The following is a 22,735-nucleotide window of genomic DNA, read 5'->3' as shown; positions in this document are numbered from 1 at the left end:
TAATAGTCAACTAGTAATAAGTTGGGTCCTTGTATTCATAGAATAGATTTCTTACCCTGCAGTATCAGTCAAGTGTTTGGGAAAATGGCACCATATACATATCAGTCAAGTATTTGGGAAAATGTCACCATATACATATCAGTCAAGTATTTGGGAAAATGGCACCATATACATATCAGTCAAGTATTTGGGAAAATGGCACCATATACATATCAGTCAAGTATTTGGGAAAATGGCACCATATACATATCAGTCAAGTATTTGGGAAAATGGCACCATATACATATCAGTCAGGTGTTTGGGAAAATGGCAACATATACATATCAGTCAGGTATTTGGGAAAATGGCACCATATACATATCAGTCAAGTGTTTGGGAAAATGGCACCATATACGTATCAGTCAAGTGTTTGGGAAAATGGCACCATATACATATCAGTCAAGTGTTTGGGAAAATGGCACCATATACATATCAGTCAAGTGTTTGGGAAAATGGCACCATATACATATCAGTCAAGTGTTTGGGAAAATGGCACCATATACATATCAGTCAAGTGTTTGGGAAAATGGCACCATAAACATATCAGTCAAGTATTTGGGAAAATGTCACCATATACATATCAGTCAAGTGTTTGGGAAAATGGCACCATTTACATATCAGTCAAGTGTTTGGGAAAATGGCACCATATACATATCAGTCAAGTGTTTGGGAAAATGGCACCATATACATATCATATACATATCAGTCAAGTGTTTGGGAAAATGACACCATATACATATCATATACATATCAGTCAAGTGTTTGGGAAAATGTCACCATATACATATCAGTCAAGTGTTTGGGAAAATGGCAACATATACATATCAGTCAGGTATTTGGGAAAATGGCACCATATACATATCAGTCAAGTGTTTGGGAAAATGGCACCATATACATATCAGTCAAGTGTTTGGGAAAATGGCACCATATACATATCAGTCAAGTGTTTGGGAAAATGGCACCATATACATATCAGTCAAGTGTTTGGGAAAATGGCACCATATACATATCAGTCAAGTGTTTGGGAAAATGGCACCATATACATATCAGTCAAGTGTTTGGGAAAATGGCACCATATACATATCAGTCAAGTATTTGGGAAAATGTCACCATATACATATCAGTCAAGTGTTTGGGAAAATGGCACCATATACATATCAGTCAAGTGTTTGGGAAAATGGCACCATATACATATCAGTCAAGTGTTTGGGAAAATGGCACCATATACATATCAGTCAAGTATTTGGGAAAATGGCACCATATACATATCATATACATATCAGTCAAGTGTTTGGGAAAATGTCACCATATACATATCAGTCAAGTATTTGGGAAAATGGCACCATATACATATCATATACATATCAGTCAAGTGTTTGGGAAAATGACACCATATACATATCATATACATATCAGTCAAGTGTTTGGGAAAATGTCACCATATACATATCAGTCAAGTGTTTGGGAAAATGGCACCATATACATATCAGTCAAGTGTTTGGGAAAATGGCACCATATACATATCAGTCAAGTGTTTGGGAAAATGGCACCATATACATATCAGTCAAGTGTTTGGGAAAATGGCACCATATACATATCAGTCAAGTGTTTGGGAAAATGACACCATATACATATCATATACATATCAGTCAAGTGTTTGGGAAAATGGCACCATATACATATCAGTCAAGTGTTTGGGAAAATGACACCATATACATATCATATACATATCAGTCAAGTGTTTGGGAAAATGTCACCATATACATATCAGTCAAGTGTTTGGGAAAATGGCACCATATACATATCAGTCAAGTGTTTGGGAAAATGGCACCATATACATATCAGTCAAGTGTTTGGGAAAATGGCACCATATACATATCAGTCAAGTGTTTGGGAAAATGGCACCATATACATATCAGTCAAGTGTTTGGGAAAATGGCACCATATACATATCAGTCAAGTGTTTGGGAAAATGGCACCATATACATATCAGTCAAGTGTTTGGGAAAATGGCACCATATACATATCAGTCAAGTGTTTGGGAAAATGACACCATATACATATCATATACATATCAGTCAAGTGTTTGGGAAAATGTCACCATATACATATCAGTCAAGTATTTGGGAAAATGGCACCATATACATATCAGTCAAGTATTTGGGAAAATGGCACCATATACATATCAGTCAAGTGTTTGGGAAAATGGCACCATATACATATCAGTCAAGTGTTTGGGAAAATGGCACCATATACATATCAGTCAAGTGTTTGGGAAAATGGCACCATATACATATCAGTCAAGTGTTTGGGAAAATGGCACCATATACATATCAGTCAAGTATTTGGGAAAATGGCACCATATACATATCAGTCAAGTATTTGGGAAAATGGCACCATATACATATCAGTCAAGTATTTGGGAAAATGTCACCATATACATATCAGTCAAGTGTTTGGGAAAATGTCACCATATACATATCAGTCAAGTGTTTGGGAAAATGTCACCATATACATATCAGTCAAGTGTTTGGGAAAATGGCACCATATACATATCAGTCAAGTGTTTGGGAAAATGACACCATATACATATCAGTCAAGTGTTTGGGAAAATGGCACCATATACATATCAGTCAAGTGTTTGGGAAAATGGCACCATATACATATCAGTCAAGTGTTTGGGAAAATGGCACCATATACATATCAGTTAAGTATTTGGGAAAATGGCACCATATACATATCAGTCAAGTGTTTGGGAAAATGTCACCATATACATATCAGTCAAGTGTTTGGGAAAATGTCACCATAAAAATATCAGTCAAGTGTTTGGGAAAATGGCACCATATACATATCAGTCAAGTGTTTGGGAAAATGACACCATATACATATCATATACATATCAGTCAAGTGTTTGGGAAAATGTCACCATATACATATCAGTCAAGTGTTTGGGAAAATGTCACCATATACATATCAGTCAAGTATTTGGGAAAATGGCACCATATACATATCAGTCAAGTGTTTGGGAAAATGGCACCATATACATATCAGTCAAGTGTTTGGGAAAATGGCACCATATACATGTCAGTCAAGTGTTTGGGAAAATGGCACCATATACATATCAGTCAAGTGTTTGGGAAAATGGCACCATATACATATCAGTCAAGTGTTTGGGAAAATGGCAACATATACATATCAGTCAGGTATTTGGGAAAATGTCACCATATACATATCAGTCAAGTGTTTGGGAAAATGGCACCATATACATATCAGTCAAGTGTTTGGGAAAATGGCACCATATACATATCAGTCAAGTGTTTGGGAAAATGGCACCATATACATATCAGTCAAGTGTTTGGGAAAATGGCACCATATACATATCAGTCAAGTGTTTGGGAAAATGGCACCATATACATATCAGTCAAGTATTTGGGAAAATGGCACCATATACATATCAGTCAAGTATTTGGGAAAATGTCACCATATACATATCAGTCAAGTGTTTGGGAAAATGGCACCATATACATATCAGTCAAGTGTTTGGGAAAATGGCACCATATACATATCAGTCAAGTGTTTGGGAAAATGGCACCATATACATATCAGTCAAGTGTTTGGGAAAATGACACCATATACATATCATATACATATCAGTCAAGTGTTTGGGAAAATGGCACCATATACATATCAGTCAAGTGTTTGGGAAAATGGCACCATATACATATCAGTCAAGTGTTTGGGAAAATGGCACCATATACATATCAGTCAAGTGTTTGGGAAAATGGCACCATATACATGACATGCATTTTTTGTATGTTAATCCAAACCTTAAAATGAAAAATATCTTACATGCACAATTATCCATTTAAACCACATTTTATATGACAAGTTTGACAGTAAAAAAACGACTTATAGCTTCTATAAGTAGTTCTTGCTTTAGAATACGGATGTTTTCTGTCCATTTCCAATGCATAATAAATACTTACAGCTACACAGGGTATCAGTTTTAAAACCACATTTGGAAATAATTATATGTATCACTCATGATAAGAAGAGTGGATATTTTGAAAAGGCAATGACACCAATTGAAACTGAAAGTCATACAAATATTCATAGGCTATTAACTATATATTTTGACAGGATTTACAGAACCCAACAGACAAGAGGATATTTGTTTTGGCGGCAGCTATACGAGCTGGGAAAAGTATTGATGAACTATACAGACTGACAAAGATAGATAAATGGTTCCTGTACAAGTTTAAAAATATTGTTGACCACAACACTAAACTAGAAGAGTTTGCTGGACGAGGACAGGAAATATCACATGATCTGATGTTGAGAGTTAAACAGCTGGGTTTCTCAGATGAACAAATAGCTAGAGCTATCAAGAGGTATGGGCATATGAGTTTGTTCTCAAATATGACTAACAAAATGATATATTTTTAGCATTATGAAATATTAATATTAGTAAATTATGCTTTTAGTTGTACAACTAGTGCTAGTATTTGTTTGGACTTCAAACTAATTTTCATGATTTTTGCATGAAGAAAAATAACTCAAATATAAATTGCTGCAAATTGGAAATTATATGAAAGGTTAATTTTCTCATAATTGGTCTATTTAGTTTTGAAAGAAAAATGGTGCTGAGTTGGTCCTTCTTTTGAATCTTTGTATATTAGTAAAATTGCTCTTGTTTGCAGTTTATAGTGTCTGTGTCTTTAGACATAGACATACATTATAGGTATAATTGCCAATGTGAACTATCAACCAGAGACCAAAGTACTCTGTAGAAAGTAACTATAGGTCAACTCACAGGTTCAACAATGAGCATTACCCATACTGTTCAGTGTTCTAGGATTCCCATTACCCGTTACCCGGGGTAAGTGGATTAGGACAACGGGTAAGTCATTTTTTAGCCTTTGTCACCCGGTGGTAAGTCAATTTTCAAGTTCGGGGAAGCCGAAAAACTCTTGAAATTTCCCGGTCCTCTTCAATTTTCCCATATCTGCTTTTTATTTTTATTAAATCACGAGAAAAAACTTTGATAAAAGATCGAAGATTTTGTCGATGTCTATCGGCACTTTTATTCAAGCACTCGTTTACTAGGTGTAATCAAGCGCAAAAGAGACCACATTCTTCTCCTATCATTCTAAAAGTCAGTCACGGTGTCGGTAAAATCGGAAAATCCGGATTGATAACTGGTGCTTAAATCGGGACATAAACGATTTTTTTTCTTGTCATCGGAGGAAAATAAACTTACAGTTGCATTTATTATAGCTCTTAATAAATGACATAGTAATAACTATAACATATTTGTCAAATTTAGTAAGAAATCGTTTTTTTTAAATTTTGTACAAAATTCAATCGTATCCGAATCCAGCTTTGTTCAGTAAATTACAATATTCAAAGTTATTATGGCGGGTAAGTAATTTTTTTATTGATCTTACCCTTGGTAAGTCAAGGTGCCAAAAAAATCCTAGAACACTGCTGTTTATAGTATTTTAAATCAATAAAAGGCCTGGCATGAAAAAGTGTGAAATAATTAAAATGACAAAACCAACATCTTGATTTTTGCCTAAATGATTAACAACATAAACATAACCTACAGCAAACAACAACAGCTACTAATAATAAAAGATTATATGTACTTTTAGTTTTGACCTTGTTTTGTACTTGTAGTTCTGACCTTGTGGTTCGTAAGATGAGACAGGAAATGACTATAACACCTTACGTCAAACAAATCGACACTGTAGCAGCAGAATGGCCTGCCCAGACAAACTACCTATATCTGACATACAATGCTGCTGAGCATGATCTGGCCTTTGGAGGAGGATTTATCATGGTGATAGGGTCTGGTGTGTACAGAATAGGGAGTAGTGTGGAGTTTGATTGGTGTGCTGTTAATTGTATAACTACACTTAGGGAGGTATGTATTAGTGTGGGTTTAGATATAATAGGGATAGGGTATACTTAGGGAGGTATGTATTAGTGTGGGTTTAGATATAATAGGGATAGGGTATACTTAGGGAGGTTTCGTTTTGTGATGACCTTGATTTATTTGGTTTTCCATATTAACAAATGGATCGAATTGACGATCTTTAAATAGAATGGAATTCAAAACAGTGTGGCTGTGGCTATTGATTGACACATTAAATTCATCAATTGACTGGGACAATTTAGGTGAACGTTTGTATGTAACGACCACTGCTCACTATGTACTTTTTAAAGACACTTAAACTATGGGGTCACCAAAGGTTCTCAACACCTCAATAAAGTAATTTGAAAAAATTAATCAGAAATAGCACGATGTTTTGATTTATATCAATTATATAAATCAAAACATAAAGGTTATTCCTGATTATTTTTTCGAATTATTTTATAATTAAAGGCGTTAAGAAACCTTTGGTGACCCCACAGTTTAAATGTCTATAGTAGGTACGTCATGAACAGTGGTTGTTACAGACAAACGTTCATGTAAATTGTCCCAGTCAATGGATGAATTTAATGTGTCAATCAATAGCCACAGCCACACTGTTTTGAATTTAATTCTAAATTAAGTAATTGAATCATCAGATATTGCATTTGAAATATGCATTCTTTTAAAAAAGCAGAGATATTGTACAGATTTGTAACCTTTATCAAATATTTAAAAAAAAACATTTTAGGGTAATTCTGTTATCACATTGTACTGCATTACCAGCCAGCTTACACACAACCTTAAGTCTTTGATATTTATCAACAACATGAGTGTACAGATGATTTTGATTGTGATATAAACTATTACAATTAACAACTGTAAACCATAAACTATTACAATTAACAACTGTAAACCATAAACTATTACAATTAACAACTGTAAACCACAGTAGCATAAAAATGAATGTTTGTTAAACATGTATTACCAAACTATAATATATTATATTTACAGATGGGACATCAGACCATTATGGTAAACTACAACCCTGAGACCGTTAGTACTGACTATGATATGTGCGACAGATTGTATTTTGATGAAATCTCATTTGAGGTTAGTGTTAACATAGCAAATATAAGTTGTGATAGAGTTTTTACTCTATTATTTCTACCCTTTTCTACACATTTCTTTTTTCCAAATTAATTTTTGTAATTGATAATACAACTTCCAAAATTTTTCTTAAGAAATTTAATCCCCAGATATTAAAGAATTACAAATGAAGATAAGCAATATAGATCAACACTAATTTAATGACATCATTGTATGTAAGTTTTTTTGAACAAAGACAAATTAAAAAAATGTTAAATACAATTTCAATATGGTGATTTTTATGATTTCCACGCCTAAACAATTGTCATTGTGTTGCTGTCGTATTGATAAATACACCACATCCTTTTTTCCCAAATGTATTTTGAAATAAACTACTGATTTCATCCATCTATCATTGTAGACAGTAATGGATATTTATAACCTTGAAGATCCAGATGGTATCATTTTGTCTGTTGGAGGACAACTACCCAACAATATTGCCATGCAGTTACATAGACAGCAGGTAAGTTAAAGGTTGAGAGGTACTTTTGACTTTTTGATGGAAAAATTCTGGTATTGAAATTAGAAAAATGATTGATTTTTTTTATTTTAAGTCATAATAAACGAGTGACCAGTGAAAAAATAATGTTATTCCAATTCTTGAACCAATGCATACAAACATCATAAACTTAGTCTTCTGTGCACGATTTTATCATTTTTTTCGCATAAATTTCGTATAATTGTGAAAATATGGCAGGTAATTAAAATTTGTGTTTTGAAGCCGAAGTTTAACGATTGTCACCTGTTTGTTTACAATCAACAAAAATGGATATTGAGCACGTGTTTAACATGTACAATCAGATAATAGTTTATTTTAAGGACATCCATGTGATTGCGATCACCGGATTTTTATGAGATGGGTCACACTGAGGTCACTTTGCATACGGAAAATATGTCGCGGAATTGCTTCCTGGAAGCAATTAAAATAAAGTAAACTTCTTCAAAATATGAACAAATTAAAGAATTTTCTTCAGAAAAAGTACATGTACACGAGTATCATAATGAAAACTATCCACTTAGTTATAAAAATCCTATGCAATATTTTTTTTAATGTGAGGTTTCTTATGACTTTAAGAAATTGAGATACTCTTTCACAAAAATTGGGGAAAAAAAAAGATAACATGTGGTGTCGAAGGAAAAATTTGGTATTGAAATCAAAGTACTTAATCACAAAGTAGTTAGGAATTTCATTATGGCAAGCTGGTTGAACAAACAAAAGTGAGTTGGTAAATGTTCTTTTAGCAGTAAAATGTTAGGTGAAACCAATATTTACAATATCCAATTTCTGTGACTTCTATCTATGACAGTAGTTTTCCAGTTCCATTTATCATTTTCTCTGCGGCAGTGTACAAACCAAATGTGCATAAATTTTGCATCATAATTTAGTAAAGGAGTTTAAGTGATGAAATATCAAATTTCCAAAATACTCCATATGATAGACTGTATGCTCAAGGATGTGAGTTTGATCACCTGGTTGGTTTAACAATAGACTGAAATTAATATTTTCGTGCCTCCCTACCAAGCACACAGCATTTAAAAAGAAACAGGTCAAAGCACAATATACTCATATCTCATTCCCTACCAAGCACACAGCATTTAAAAAGAAACAGGTCAAAGCACAATATATTCATATCTCATTCCCTACCAAGCACACAGCATTTAAAAAGAAACAGGTCAAAGCACAATATATTCATTTATCATATATTTAGTACAAAATACAGCTATTTTGTATATCTAATAAAGGTTGTTTTTCCAGTCTGTATCACCTACCCTGTATCGCATACCCCGTATCGCATAGCTAAACCCGTATCGCATACCCCGTATCGCATGGTAAAACCCGTATCGCATACCTTTTTTTTTTTTTTTTTTTTTTTACATAAAGTTTTTTGGTTTTTTTTTGCTTAAGAAAAAGTTTCCTCAAAATAGGTCATTTTTTAATGACGTCATTGTTTGGTATATAACGTCACGAACGTCAAGTTTTCATATTGTATGTGACGTCACGAACATCAAGTTTGCATATTTTTTGGCACACTAAATGCAACTATAAAAAATACAAAACACTCAAATAAATACAATAATAAACAAATATTTTTAAAACAGCAGCAGGCAAATGGTAAGGTAACCCAGGTGCTTTGTATAAGCAGTTATTTTAAGGCTTTGAACCAAGACAAAAGCAGAACTGAAGGTAACCCAGTGCTAATCTATCGGGATCAGAAAACAGTTCATATAATATAATACTCTTCTGTTGAAATATATGATAAAGCGTATAATACATGGCAAAATCCGTATCACATGCCGTATCACCCTCGACCAATATCATCCCTCGGGCCTAAAGGCCCTTGGGCTGATATTGATGTCTCGGGATGATACGACATATGATACGGATTTTGCCATGTATTATTCTCTATATCTCATTGAAATGTTAGTGGCATTGATGGTCATGTTTTTGGCAACAAGACATTTAGAAGCTTTTAATTTTGAGTTTACAAAATTTATTTTTTAATATGAGGGGGCTCTTAAAATGTCACAAACAACTCTTTTCATAGAGCGTATTTCATTGTGTATATAATCAGTTTTTAAATGTCTGTCAAATAGAACCATAGTACTAGTGATAAGAGGTGCTAATACATTTTACACATCAGTAAAGTGTTGATCTATGTATTAATGTTAACTGAACTACAACTATATATGTATTTTTAGGCAAGGATACTAGGGACTTCTCCAGAGTGTATAGACAATGCAGAAAACAGATTTAAGTTCTCCCGTATGTTGGACAACATGGGTATACAGCAGCCTCAGTGGAAGGAACTTACTGATTTAGCAGTTAGTGCAATGTCCAAATACTCCAAAATTCAAAATATTGGATTAAGTTTAACAGAAGATTAAAAGATTAGGAAAAAATTGAGTTTATTATAGCCACAAATATATAATCATACACTTATCAACCAACCAATTTAGAAGTTTCAAATTTGTTTCCTTGTAATTAATACTGGAAATTTAGAAATAATTGCTATGTTTTTATTACGCAAGTAATGCAACTGTATGAGTATTGTAATGAAATGAAACAGGATACATATAACTGTTTGTAGATTTTCTTGAAATAACAATAATTAGTTTCCCCTTTCTTCATGGTTTATATTTGGTTGGCTAACAAAAAATTCAGACATTTAATAATCATTCTTTTTTTTCAGTCTGCCATCCAGTTCTGTGAGAATGTTGGTTACCCGTGCCTTGTGAGACCATCGTATGTACTGAGTGGGGCAGCCATGAATGTAGCTCACTCTAGCAGTGAACTGAAGGCCTATCTGTCTCAGGCCTCAGCCTTGTCTAAAGATCATCCAGTAGTTATCTCAAAGTTTATACTAGAAGCAAAGGTAATGTAACTTAAGTATGTACTGAGTGGGGCAGCCATGAATGTAGCTCATTCTAGCAGTGAACTGAAGGTCTATCTGTCTCAGGCCTCAGCCTTGTCTAAAGATCATCCAGTAGTTATCTCAAAGTTTATACTAGAAGCAAAGGTAATGTAACTTAAGAATGTACTGAGTGGGGCAGCCATGAATGTAGCTCACTCTAGCAGTGAACTGAAGGCCTATCTGTCTCAGGCCTCAGCCTTGTCTAAAGATCATCCAGTAGTTATCTCAAAGTTTATACTAGAAGCAAAGGTAATGTAACTTAAAAACAAAACTTTGCATTAGTTGTAGAGAAGGGGAAAATATGATATACATACATATTTTTTGTTAATGGAATTTAAATGAAAAAAATGAAAATGCTTGATATTTACATTTGATTTTTTGTTTACGGAAACATATTTGTGACGTTGTTGCGAAGACAATAACATCATTTAGAGGAATTTTAGTTTTATGAAATTTTACCATGAAAAATAAAATGAAATGGGCTGGTTTGTTTATTTTGCTGTAGAATAGAGATAAATACATTGTATCTGAATCTTATAGAGAAGGAGGAAATATAATATACATACATATTTTTAGTGGAAGGAATTAAAATAAAAAACAATAAAACTTAACATGTTTTAAGATTATGCTTATTTTCAGAAAATATTTTGCATTTCTGTTGTACAGTTCGATAGACCACAAAGTTATAAAACACAAATTAGGGAATGGAAAATTTGACAAGATCACTTGTACAGAACTTTTTTATGCTGATATTTTTAAAACTAGCCGTACATGTTCTATAGACAACTTTTAAAATTCAAGCTCTTTCCCATATATTTGTTATGTCCAAATACATCACAGTGAGGACTGATTGCTTAATGAAGACATTAAGACTCATTGAATTGGATGTAAATAATTCATTAAAAAACAGCTTGAGAATGGTCAATGAAACTCATAGTAAATTATTATGGAATTCTGTAGTGTAAATTAGAATTTTATTATTTTTATCTTCACTTATGATAATATTATTTTTTTCTAATTTCTATGAGATAGTCCAGATTCTTCTAAATACATACAAATACATTTTTAACAGGAAATAGATGTTGATGCTGTAGCTTCTGATGGCGAAGTTATTTGTATGGCTGTCTGTGAACACGTCGAAAACGCTGGAGTCCATTCAGGGGATGCAACTCTTGTCACTCCTCCACAAGACTTAAATGAAGAGACGTTAGCAAAGATAAAAGTGATTTGTTGTTCCATAGGAAGAGCTCTAGAAGTTAATGGACCCTTTAATATGCAACTCATTGCAAAGGTAAAAAAAGTGGTATATCTTAATAGATTTGAAAGCATCTTTTTTATAGTATGAGGAATGTTTAAAATTTTAATAGTAAGACATTTTGTAATGAATTTTAGCCTCGTTATACATCTTGAGTGATTGAAGTAAATAAACATTTGTCAGCTGAACGTGTAACAAAAATTTGAGATCTGTTAATAAATTGTATGAAAAAATATACATCTGAAATTTTGTAATGGAATATATTTTGTCAAATTTACCACACATATCCATTTAACTTTTCAGGACAATCAGTTGAAGGTCATTGAATGCAATGTCAGAGTGTCAAGGTCATTCCCATTTATATCAAAAGCATTGGATTATGACTTCATTGACACAGCAACCCGAGTAATTATGGGTGAACCAGTTGAAGTTGTAAATGTATTATATGGTTGTGGTAGAGTGGCTGTCAAGGCACCAGTCTTCTCATTTTCTCGTCTCCTTGGTGCTGATGTGTTGCTAGGAGTAGAAATGGCTAGTACTGGAGAAGTAGCCTGCTTTGGAGAAAACCGTTATGAAGCTTACTTAAAGGCTTTGATGAGCACAGGATTCAAAATTCCAAAGAAAAATATACTTCTGTCCATTGGCAGCTTTAAGGTAGGCATATTTAAAACAAAGTTCCTTTGTAAATTATGTCAGCCAAATTTGTGGTTCTCTTGTACTCACGAAAGTCAACAAAAATTGGTATCCAACAAATGATAATGAATCCACAGTATACATATACAGTGAAATAGTGATAGACACATTTATAATAAACCCTCAAAAACAAGCTTAAGTATAACACAAATTAAATTGGTGTTTGACAAGTTTAAAGCTATTAGATTGAGATAAATATTTTGCACAAAAATGACATATATTCAAAACTTTGCTTTGATATGTTTTACCTATATTTTATAGGACAAGACTGAATTATTACCAGCAATTAAAGCATTAGAACAGATGGGTTATAACCTATATGCTAGTATGGGAACAGCTGATTTTCTCTCAGAACATGGAGTGAAAGTAAGTACATATTAAACTTCCAATTCATACTTGGAAACAGCTTTTTTCTCAACTTCAAAGTAAAATAAAAGTGAATGACCTAAGACCTGCATTAAAATATATTGCAGATTTATTTATTTTGTGGATATTGAAATATAGTGAATTAAGGACTAACTATAATTTAGATTTCATTGTTTTAGCAATTTTTTGCATACAAGTCTTATGGTAATGTGTACTTTTGCTGTCAGAACACTTGCATTAATGGTTAGCCTCATCATGAAAACCACAAAATGTTTTCCCTAAGAATAATAATGACTCCACAATTTGGGATCAGCAATACTTTTCTCTAAATGTTGTAAGTTTGAACTCTGCTTGTTGGTGTGGTGATTGCATTTGACTCCAATCTTAATTAAAATAATTGCCAGTTTTCCTGCTGAACATTAGTGGTTCTCTTTGTTTGCCTCCGCCAATAAAAGCTTGCGGCATGAGATAGTCATAAATGCTGAAAGCATCAATGTAGTTTTTTATTTAGCTTAACCAAAAAAAAATATAACATTACTATAAGTTACAAAGTCACATTATAGCTTAAACATGTAGTCAAAATTATTGTTTTATGAACTTTATCTGTGGTTTAAAACAAACATTTATTTTCACTACAGATACAAGGTGTAGATTGGCCTTACGAAGATACTGGTGAATGTAGAAATGGTGGTGAACAGAGAACCATAGCAGACTATCTAGCTGACAAAATGTTTGACTTGGTTATTAACCTACCACTGCGAGGGTCTGGATCACAGAGGGCGTCGTCATTTGTTACCCAGGGGTATAAAACCAGAATGATGGCCGTGGGCTACTCAGTACCATTGATAACTGATGTCAAATGTACTAAACTAATCATTGAGGTAGGTTATGTTGGAATTTTGCCAAATAGGATTTATTAGATTTTAACATAGCATCAAATTGATTCTTTATGCAAGTAACAGATTATTTAAACTTCAATTTAACCTGTGTAATTCGACACACCGGGGGACCAGAAAAATATGTTGGAACAAGCAGGGTGTAGGAATACTCAGGTTTTTCCTACAAGGCTAGGCTTATTTTGGGACCATGAAAATGTGTTGGTTTAAGTATACGTAGGATGTTGGAATACTCAGGTGTTGGATTAGGTAGGTTACACTGTATCTTCAACCTGTGTGATTAAAAATGTCTGACTGTCATTTTTTTTTCGTTTGGAATTCTGAACCTTCTTTTTATTTTATCCTTTAAATGGAATGTTACAATTTGTTAATTTCTTTTCATTCCAATGATACACTTTTTTGAAAAGAGTCATTCACAATTAGAATTAGAAAATAACTACTGGATAAAGAAAATGTTGGATATATCACAAACAAATAAAACATTTGAATCAATTAAAGTTTGATATTTTATATAAATGATATTGATATGCTCAGATTGTAATGGTTGTTGAAAGAAAAGGTACTGATATTATTTCAGGCATTACGTAGATTGAAAGGTGCCCCTCCACTCAAGACACACATAGATTGTATAGCATCACACAGAGTAGTGCGACTACCAGGTAATGTTACATATTTAAAAAAGAATATCAACTTCTAATGTCCAGATCTTTTTATAATTCCAGTTAAATATCCATTTCTTGTATTATTTTTCAGAAAAAAAAATCTTTAGTAAGAAATTGGATAGACCAGAGTTTAGAAAATGCAGACGTAAACATGTGTCTTAATATTTTGTATGAAGTTTCACTCAATAAAATAACAAAAAGAAACATTCAATATGTAAATAACACAACAAGTTTATGATTAAAGTGGAATTATTTTTTGATAAATGCAAATTATAGTGTGTAAATTTAAAAAGTAACTTTCATCTGTTAGGTAAAGTAAAAAATAAAGATATAGTGCATTGTCAGTTAAAATGCTTGATCCAGACTATTAGACTGATAAATTGATCATCAGAAGGTGAGGTTTAACAGTGAATAAATTGACTACAAAAACTATTAAAAAAACCAACAGTAAACCTAAGTTAATTAGATAAAACAATATTCATGTGAACTTTCAGGTCTAATAGATGTCCATGTCCATGTTAGAGAACCAGGAGCTGAACATAAAGAAGATTTTGCTTCAGCCACAGCAGCAGCTCTAGCAGGGGGGATAACTCTCATCTTAGCTATGCCAAATACCAATCCTCCAACAGTTGATGATCAAGCATTTGCTATAACTCAAAAGGTAATTATACTGTGAAAGAACTTTTATTCGTGGGGTACCAATTTTCGTGGTTTTCGTGGATGACTTTATCCACAAATTTAAGTGTCCAACGAAATAAAACAACCATTGTCCAAATCAAGACATGGGAAGATCCCCATGTAGGTTCAACTACTGATATGATCTACAGAATATATTGAATAACCCCAAATCTGAGAATACTCTAATAACAGTCACAGAACTACAACTGCATGCAGGATTATACCCATTTAATCTTTAATAACCTAAACTGCACAACTCTTGATCTTTTAATTCTCTTAAAAAATATTTTTTATCGATGAAAGCCAGATTTCCGGTATTAATATGCTAGTATGATAAAGTGTTCATTTTATATCCTCGTAGTTCTCGTACATATGGGGAATAATAATTTCATGCTGGGCTTGATTTTGATAAGAATTATTTGACAATTCAAGATACGTCTATAGCATTTGTTTATGTTACTGATTTCTTTAGGTGACATGTTTATGGCCTAATTAACACCTTTGATGGTCTTTAATCTTGAGTTAATTAGTGTTGTCACTACGATTTACACCGGTCAATGTTTACTTTGCAATTTTCTTCAATCCAGACTATTAGCATTTGTAATCTTCGTTCCTAAAGGCTTGAATTTTTCAAGTATTTTTTTTTTAGAAAACTAAAATCCACGAATTTAAAAACCCACGAACATGTAAATATTGCTCAAACCACGAAAATTGATACCCACGAATTAAAGTACTTTCACAGTATGTTTAAAGGGAACAGCCCTTGGGAGGAATGATTTTAAATATCTTGTGTTAATGATGAAGATTGTTTCTTCCTAGAAGAGGTCATTTTGCATCCATGTTAATGATAAAGAGCAAACCTTTAATTATAATATTTGAGGTGCATTCGATGGAAATGACATTATGCAAATGAATATCAATACATCTGTTCAACTAATTTGGGTTGAAAAAAACTATGTACATTTTGTAACTGTTTGAAAACGTAGTTGATAACCCTGCAAAACATACCAAAACTCATCTTTAATGTCATATTTGAATGTTCTAAAATCATTCATTTTGATTGTTAAGTTGTTAAGACAAGATAATAATTATGCTTCTAGCAATCCTTTGTTTACCTAATATTTGTTAATGGAGGAAATAGTGATGTATTCTTCAAAATAAAGAGGAGTCTTGATACATTTGTTTATTTTTATACTTCAGTGTGCCAAACAAGGTGCCCGTTGTGATTATGGTATATTTGTTGGAGCCAGTAGTACAAATTACAACACATTACCACAGATTGGTGGGAAAGCAGTAGCACTGAAGATGTACCTGAATGAAACTTTTACTACACTGAAACTAGATGATATATCTATATGGATGAAGGTAAGAATTCACCATTGGACATTGTCTTAATTGATTAGAGGGTATGAATGCACTTGTTATAAATTTTTAAAATACACATGATCAAGTTTATAAGTTTGTACCCATGTTACTCTTTAAAAAAATATGTCATGCTTGAAATGCAACCATCTTTAAACAAAAATTACTAATTTCCTGTTCATGGTTTTAAAATGGTAGACTAAAAATATGAAGAATATTGAATTTTGTTATAAGAAAATGAGTTGTTCTTTAAAATTAAAAGTCTCTACAATTTTAGCAGCCCTGTTAATGGATGCCATTCCTGATATGCCTCAATATATTTGTCAAAACATGTTTTCTCTGATAAATAATACGATACAAATTATCCTCATAAAATAAACAATAATTGTTTTCCGGTGTGAATATCTTTTGTTTATATCAACTCCTTTTGCAAAGTGTGGATATCCATGTATTTATAATTGAAGTTCATTATTTTTTCAGCATTTTGAACATTGGCCAAAGCATTTACCATTATGTTGTCATGCTGAAGGAACTCATACAGCTGCTGTTATACTACTGTCAGAACTATTTAAACGTCCAGTTCACATCTGTCATGTGGCCAGGAAGGAGGAAGTAAGTTTATGGATACTACTTCAAATATTTTTGTTTAGTTTATGTCTGAAAATTAAGTCCTCTCAGAGATTTTTAAATGTGTTCTTTAATCAATGTAATACATGAACATTTTACTAAGAAATAACAGTTTTACATTTTTTAAAATAATTTTAATACAAAAAAAAACCCTCACTAATGGTCTCGTCAGCTTTATAACTTGATACAGCCACAAAATATGCTGCATGGACACTTGGCTCTCAGAATCTATACTATATTAAATAAAGCTAAAACCCACATGAAAAAAACATGCACAGTTGAGTTCTTTACTTAAGCAAGAAAATATAAAACAGGACAGAAGTCTGCTTTGTAAGAACATATTCTAGCAGAAAATTGAATTTTTATCATGCATGAATAATGTTTCATTATAGATCCTTGTTATAAGAGCTGCTAAAGAGAAAGGTCTGGCTGTCACATGTGAAGTAGCTCCACATCACCTGTTCCTGACAGCTGATGACCTTGATAATGTAGGTCACCAAAGAGGTCAGGTTAAACCTCCCTTATGTACCAAGGAAGACCAGCAGGCTTTATGGGACAACATGGAAATAATTGATTGTTTTGCCACAGATCATGGTAAGCTTTGTTATTATTTATTTACATTAATATTATCTTTAACTTTTTGTTGACTTAAGGTGGTACCTAACACTACAGGGAGATCATTACTCTGTAAAATCAGCTAAACGTTTTAATTACGTTGTGTTGTAAAGGGAATATAAAGCTTCTCAATGATCAAAATGAGTGTTTGTCAAACTTTTATATAACCAGTGTAATTTTTCTGATAAATTGGTTGATTCAAATTTTTTTGAAATTTTTATATTTTTGTCAAAGGGGTAAAGTAAATACTTTGCCAAAATTTTATAAAAATTAAACGAGCCAAATTGATTTTAGTGAAAGTGTTGGGTACCACCTTAAGAGAGTTGAGTGTATATATTACCATACTTGTGAAAAACACATTTTATACACCTTATCGCTATCTGTGCCACTCGACCAGAGAATTTGTTTTAGCTGGAACTTAAGACGTCATACAACAATCACTTTTCAATGTGGCGTCAGATATTTTCTACTAAGATGTCAAATTTTTATGGGAACTATTGTGATGTCCAATAATGGCGGACAAATAGCATAAGATGTATTGTAAACTACATTTATTTCCCAATTAGTGCATGTATGAATCTTTCCGTTTGATTTATAATTTAAAGGACAAAGGAAGGTAACTCTGATCACTTCAATATTTCTAATGAAATGACCAATTAATAATTACAATATCCCTTGACCTTCCTAATACATTTGCTGAATTATAGAATGTTATCTACATTTATTTCACTTACAAGCCATTTAAAATGTGTTCTTACGTTTTTCATGATTCATTTATTTAGAATTTCTTTGAGTTGAAGACAATTTATGGGTGTTTATTTTAAATATTGTTGATAATGCTCAAACAAGATATATATTTTGAATGATCAAAAAGAGTGTTATGAATATCACATTTGCAATGACTCATTATGGTGCAGTGTTGGTAAAAAGATTGTCTTGAAAAAACGATGATGATGACTGAAAAGAAGTTTCCAAAATATGGAAGTGACTCAATTTTCAGTAATTCCTTAAAAGTGTTCTTTGCTATCTACAATTTTATATTAAATTTGAAGTTGATTGTTGATTGTTGATTGTTCATTATTTCAGCCCCACATACATTAGAAGAGAAGGATGGAGCCAAGCCACCTCCTGGATACCCAGGGTTAGAGACCATGTTACCTATGTTGTTAACAGCTGTGAATCAAGGGAGACTAACGTTAGATGTAAGTTACAGTGACAAAGGCTGTGTGCCTTTAATAACAAAGATTTGAATTTCTGAGGAAATCTGAAAAGTAATTTTTGATGTTTATACTCTGATAGGAGTTTTGGTCATTGGTTTATGTGACCCTTCAAAGAATATCTTGGAATATACATATCAGACATGTTAGTTTCCCGATTAATTGGTGGTTTCCTGCCTGATGTGTTGGCCAGACTCTTGAAGTCCTCCTTTTTATAATTTGAATACCTCAAAACACATTCATATGAGGTAAACAGCATTTTAAAAGCAAATTTACTTTTTCAAACCATAGAAATATATAAGATTGAAAACACTTATGACATGGATAAGGTTCTCTTGATCTAAACACTTGCCTTTAAAAAAAAGTTCGGAAATTTTTAAAGTCTGACGAGTATGACATGTTTGTTTATTTTTTTGTAGGATATAGTTAGCAGACTACACACTAATCCTAGAAGAATATTCAATCTACCAGAACAGCCAGATACATACATAGAAGTTGATATGGAAAGTAAATGGATCATTCCAGAAAGTATGAAATTCACAAAATCAAAATGGACACCTTTTGCTGGCAAACATGTGGTTGGAAAAGTCAGACGTGTCATGCTTAGGGGAGAAGTGGCATATATAGATGGTGAGGTATGTCAAAGTCAGTTTGAAAGCTATGCCAATTTGAAATTTTTAAGTATACAAACAGACTCCTACTTTATATTTTATATATCTAACAATATGGGTAATTTAAAAAAAATGTTGAATTCTCAGTACACCCATGCTAAGTTTTTATTTCTAATGGGAATTTCAGTTGTAATGGTTTAAATGAAGGCTTTTCAGATTTAAGATTCAGATCATTAATAATGAACACGATTTACATTTATTTTGTTATGATTAAAATGTCTGATTTTGGGGGTATTTGTGTGCGTACAGTGTCAGAAAAACACATTTCAAATGATTTTTTTCCGATTTTCTGATCGCCTTGATATCTGCAAAAGGGACTTTTTAAGAACGTTAATAATTACTCTTAACGAAAAATCGTAGCTTCTTTATCATTATATGTAACATATTATCTACAAACTAAATTCAATCAGCTTATGGGAAGTTCATGTCCATCCTGTTACCGCTACTTAAATCAGCCGTTAAATTGTTCTCCCTATGAATATTGAATCAGTCAGTGTTTATTTCAAAAGTTCAAAGTTACCTTTACATTTAAAACGCCACATTTCTTGAACGACAGTGTAAAGAAAAGAAATTTCAAGACATTTAGTGAAAAGAAATAGAGGGTACTTTTTTTCATGTCTATGCTGTTACCAACAATTTTGACTAATTACACCAACCATATACTTGTAAAAAGTGCAATAACATGTTGGAAACCAAATTCACAACAGAAAACCATAATCTCTTCACCAAATGGAGTAGTTATTTCACAACAGCATTCAAAAATGAAAAAAATTGTCTATCCTGTTATGTTATCCTCTTACTATGGTTGCTATGGTTACAGTAACAGGATAGACAATTGTAGACAGAAACGTAGTTAATTTTTTATACGACCGCAAAAATTTTAATTTTTTGGTCGTATATTGCTATCACGTTGGCGGCGTCGGCGTCGTCGTCGTCCGAATACTTTTAGTTTTCGCACTCTAACTTTAGTAAAAGTGAATAGAAATCAATGAAATTTTAACACAAGGTTTATGACCACAAAAGGAAGGTTGGGATTGATTTTGGGAGTTTTGGTCCCAACATTTTTGGAATTAGGGGCCAAAAAGGGCCCAAATAAGCATTTTCTTGGTTTTCGCACTATAACTTTAGTTTAAGTGAATAGAAATCTATGAAATTTTGACACAAGGTTTATGACCACAAAAGGACGGTTGGGATTGATTTTGGGAGTTTTGGTTCCAACAGTTTAGGAATTAAGGGCCAAAAAAGGGCCCAAATAAGCATTATTCTTGGTTTTCGCACAATAACTTTAGTATAAGTAAATAGAAATCAATGAAATTTAAACACAAGGTTTATGACCACAAAAGGAAGGTTGGGATTGATTTTTGGAGTTGAGGTCACAACAGTTTATGAATTAGGGGCCAAAAAGGGGCCCAAATAAGCATTATTTTTGGTTTTTGCACCATAACTTTAGTATAAGTAAATAGAAATATATGAAATTTAAACACTAGGTTTATGACCATAAAAGGAAGGTTTGGTTTGATTTTGGGAGTTTTGGTCCCAACAGTTTAGGAATAAGGGGCCCAAAGGGTCCAAAATTGAACTTTGTGTGATTTCATCAAAAATTGAATAATTGGGTTCTTTGATATGCCGAATCTAACTATGTATGTAGATTCTTAATTTTTGGTCCCGTTTACAAATTGGTCTACATTAAGGTCCAAAGGGTCCAAAATTAATCTTAGTTTGATTTTAACAAAAATTGAATCCTTGGGGTTCTTTGATATGCTGAATTTAAAAATGTACTTAGATTTTTAATTATTGGCCTAGTTTTTAAGTTGGTCCAAATGGGGGTCCAAAATTAAACTTTGTTTGATTTCATCAAAAATTGAATAAATGGGTTCTTTGATATGCCAAATCTAACTGTGTATGTAGATTCTTAATTTTTGGTCCAGTTTTCAAATTGGTCTACATTAAGGTCCAAAGGGTCCAAAATTAAACTAAGTTTGATTTTAACAAAAATTAAATTCTTGAGCTTATTTGATATGCTTTATCTAAACATGTACTTTGATTTTTAATTATGGGCCCAGTTTTTAAGTTGGTCCAAATCAGGATTCCATATCAAGTATTGTGCAATAGCAAGACATTTTCAATTGGAGTTATCTTTCTTTGTATAGAATAGTAGTTGATAATATATGTTGGAAATTTGCCAGACATGACTATGATGTCATTTTCTATTTTTATTTGCCAATAACTTTATGTAAATAACTTCATTGGAAATTTGCCAATATAAAATGTTGCTGATGAAGCTTTTTTTCCTTATCTTATCTAAAATGTTTTTAGATAATGTATGTTGGACATTTGCCAGACATGACTATGATGTCATTTTCTATTTTTATTTGCCAATAACTTTATGTAAATAACTTCATTGGAAATTTGCCAATATAAAATGTTGCTGATGAAGTTTTTTTTATTGTTTTATACAATAAACAATGTATATTCACTTTTACTACCAACCAATCTTTACCATTCAGTGATAACAAGCACTTTATTTTACATTTTAATATTTTATGATGTATTTAAAAGAGTAGTTATTGTTGCAAACTCCATTAGAAATTTGAATTGATATCAGTTTTGGAAAAAGGGAAACGGGGATGTGAAAAAAAAAAAATGGGGGGGTAAATTTTTCTCATTTCAGATTTCATAAATAAAAAGAAAATTTTTTCAAGCATTTTTTTGAGAGGATTAATATTCAACAGCATAGTGAATTGCTCAAAGGCAAAAAAAAATGTTTAAGTTCATTAGACCACATTCATTCTGTGTCAGAAACCTATGCGGTGTCAACTATTTAATTTTAGATTTAAATAAGTTTGAAGAAGAAATCTTTAATTGATTTGTAAAATCTTGAAATTTGTTTTGTGTAAAAAAACCCATGTAATGTCAAAAATTTGATCACAATCCAAATTCAGAGCTGTATCACGCTTGAATGTTTTGTCCACACTTGCCCCAACTGTTCAGGGTTCGACCTCTGCGGTCGTATAAAGCTGCGCCCTGCGGAGCACCTGGTTTTATCTTAACATGTAGGTGGAAAACAAATGAAATGTTTCATTGTTTGAACTCCTCTTAAGGTTATAAGGTCTTCTTAATCTTCACAATTAAGCATTTGCAGGTGCAATACTGATATCGGTAACAGGATAGACTTTTA

At 32.4% G+C, this 22,735-nt stretch overlaps 1 protein-coding gene across 1 annotated transcript in view; it reads left to right on the top strand.

Annotated features, from left to right (window-relative positions):
• The window catches only part of LOC143056663 (multifunctional protein CAD-like), an 82,250-nt gene that overhangs the window by 32,891 nt on the left and 26,624 nt on the right, over nucleotides 1–22,735 (top strand). Inside the window, exons 17-33 of the mRNA XM_076229822.1 lie at nucleotides 4,180–4,430; nucleotides 5,719–5,965; nucleotides 6,968–7,066; nucleotides 7,464–7,565; nucleotides 9,803–9,925; nucleotides 10,294–10,476; nucleotides 11,588–11,806; nucleotides 12,074–12,424; nucleotides 12,725–12,829; nucleotides 13,468–13,710; nucleotides 14,303–14,384; nucleotides 14,882–15,048; nucleotides 16,266–16,430; nucleotides 16,908–17,039; nucleotides 17,447–17,648; nucleotides 18,756–18,871; nucleotides 19,306–19,521. Coding sequence (XP_076085937.1) covers nucleotides 4,180–4,430; nucleotides 5,719–5,965; nucleotides 6,968–7,066; nucleotides 7,464–7,565; nucleotides 9,803–9,925; nucleotides 10,294–10,476; nucleotides 11,588–11,806; nucleotides 12,074–12,424; nucleotides 12,725–12,829; nucleotides 13,468–13,710; nucleotides 14,303–14,384; nucleotides 14,882–15,048; nucleotides 16,266–16,430; nucleotides 16,908–17,039; nucleotides 17,447–17,648; nucleotides 18,756–18,871; nucleotides 19,306–19,521 — 3,003 coding nt within the window. The remainder of the gene's footprint in view (nucleotides 1–4,179; nucleotides 4,431–5,718; nucleotides 5,966–6,967; nucleotides 7,067–7,463; nucleotides 7,566–9,802; nucleotides 9,926–10,293; nucleotides 10,477–11,587; nucleotides 11,807–12,073; nucleotides 12,425–12,724; nucleotides 12,830–13,467; nucleotides 13,711–14,302; nucleotides 14,385–14,881; nucleotides 15,049–16,265; nucleotides 16,431–16,907; nucleotides 17,040–17,446; nucleotides 17,649–18,755; nucleotides 18,872–19,305; nucleotides 19,522–22,735) is intronic.

The sequence above is a fragment of the Mytilus galloprovincialis genome, chromosome 13 (assembly GCF_965363235.1).
Source record: "Mytilus galloprovincialis chromosome 13, xbMytGall1.hap1.1, whole genome shotgun sequence".
Taxonomy (NCBI): domain Eukaryota; kingdom Metazoa; phylum Mollusca; class Bivalvia; order Mytilida; family Mytilidae; genus Mytilus; species Mytilus galloprovincialis.
Note: the sequence above shows the minus strand (reverse complement) of the source record. Positions and strands in the feature narration are given on the sequence as shown.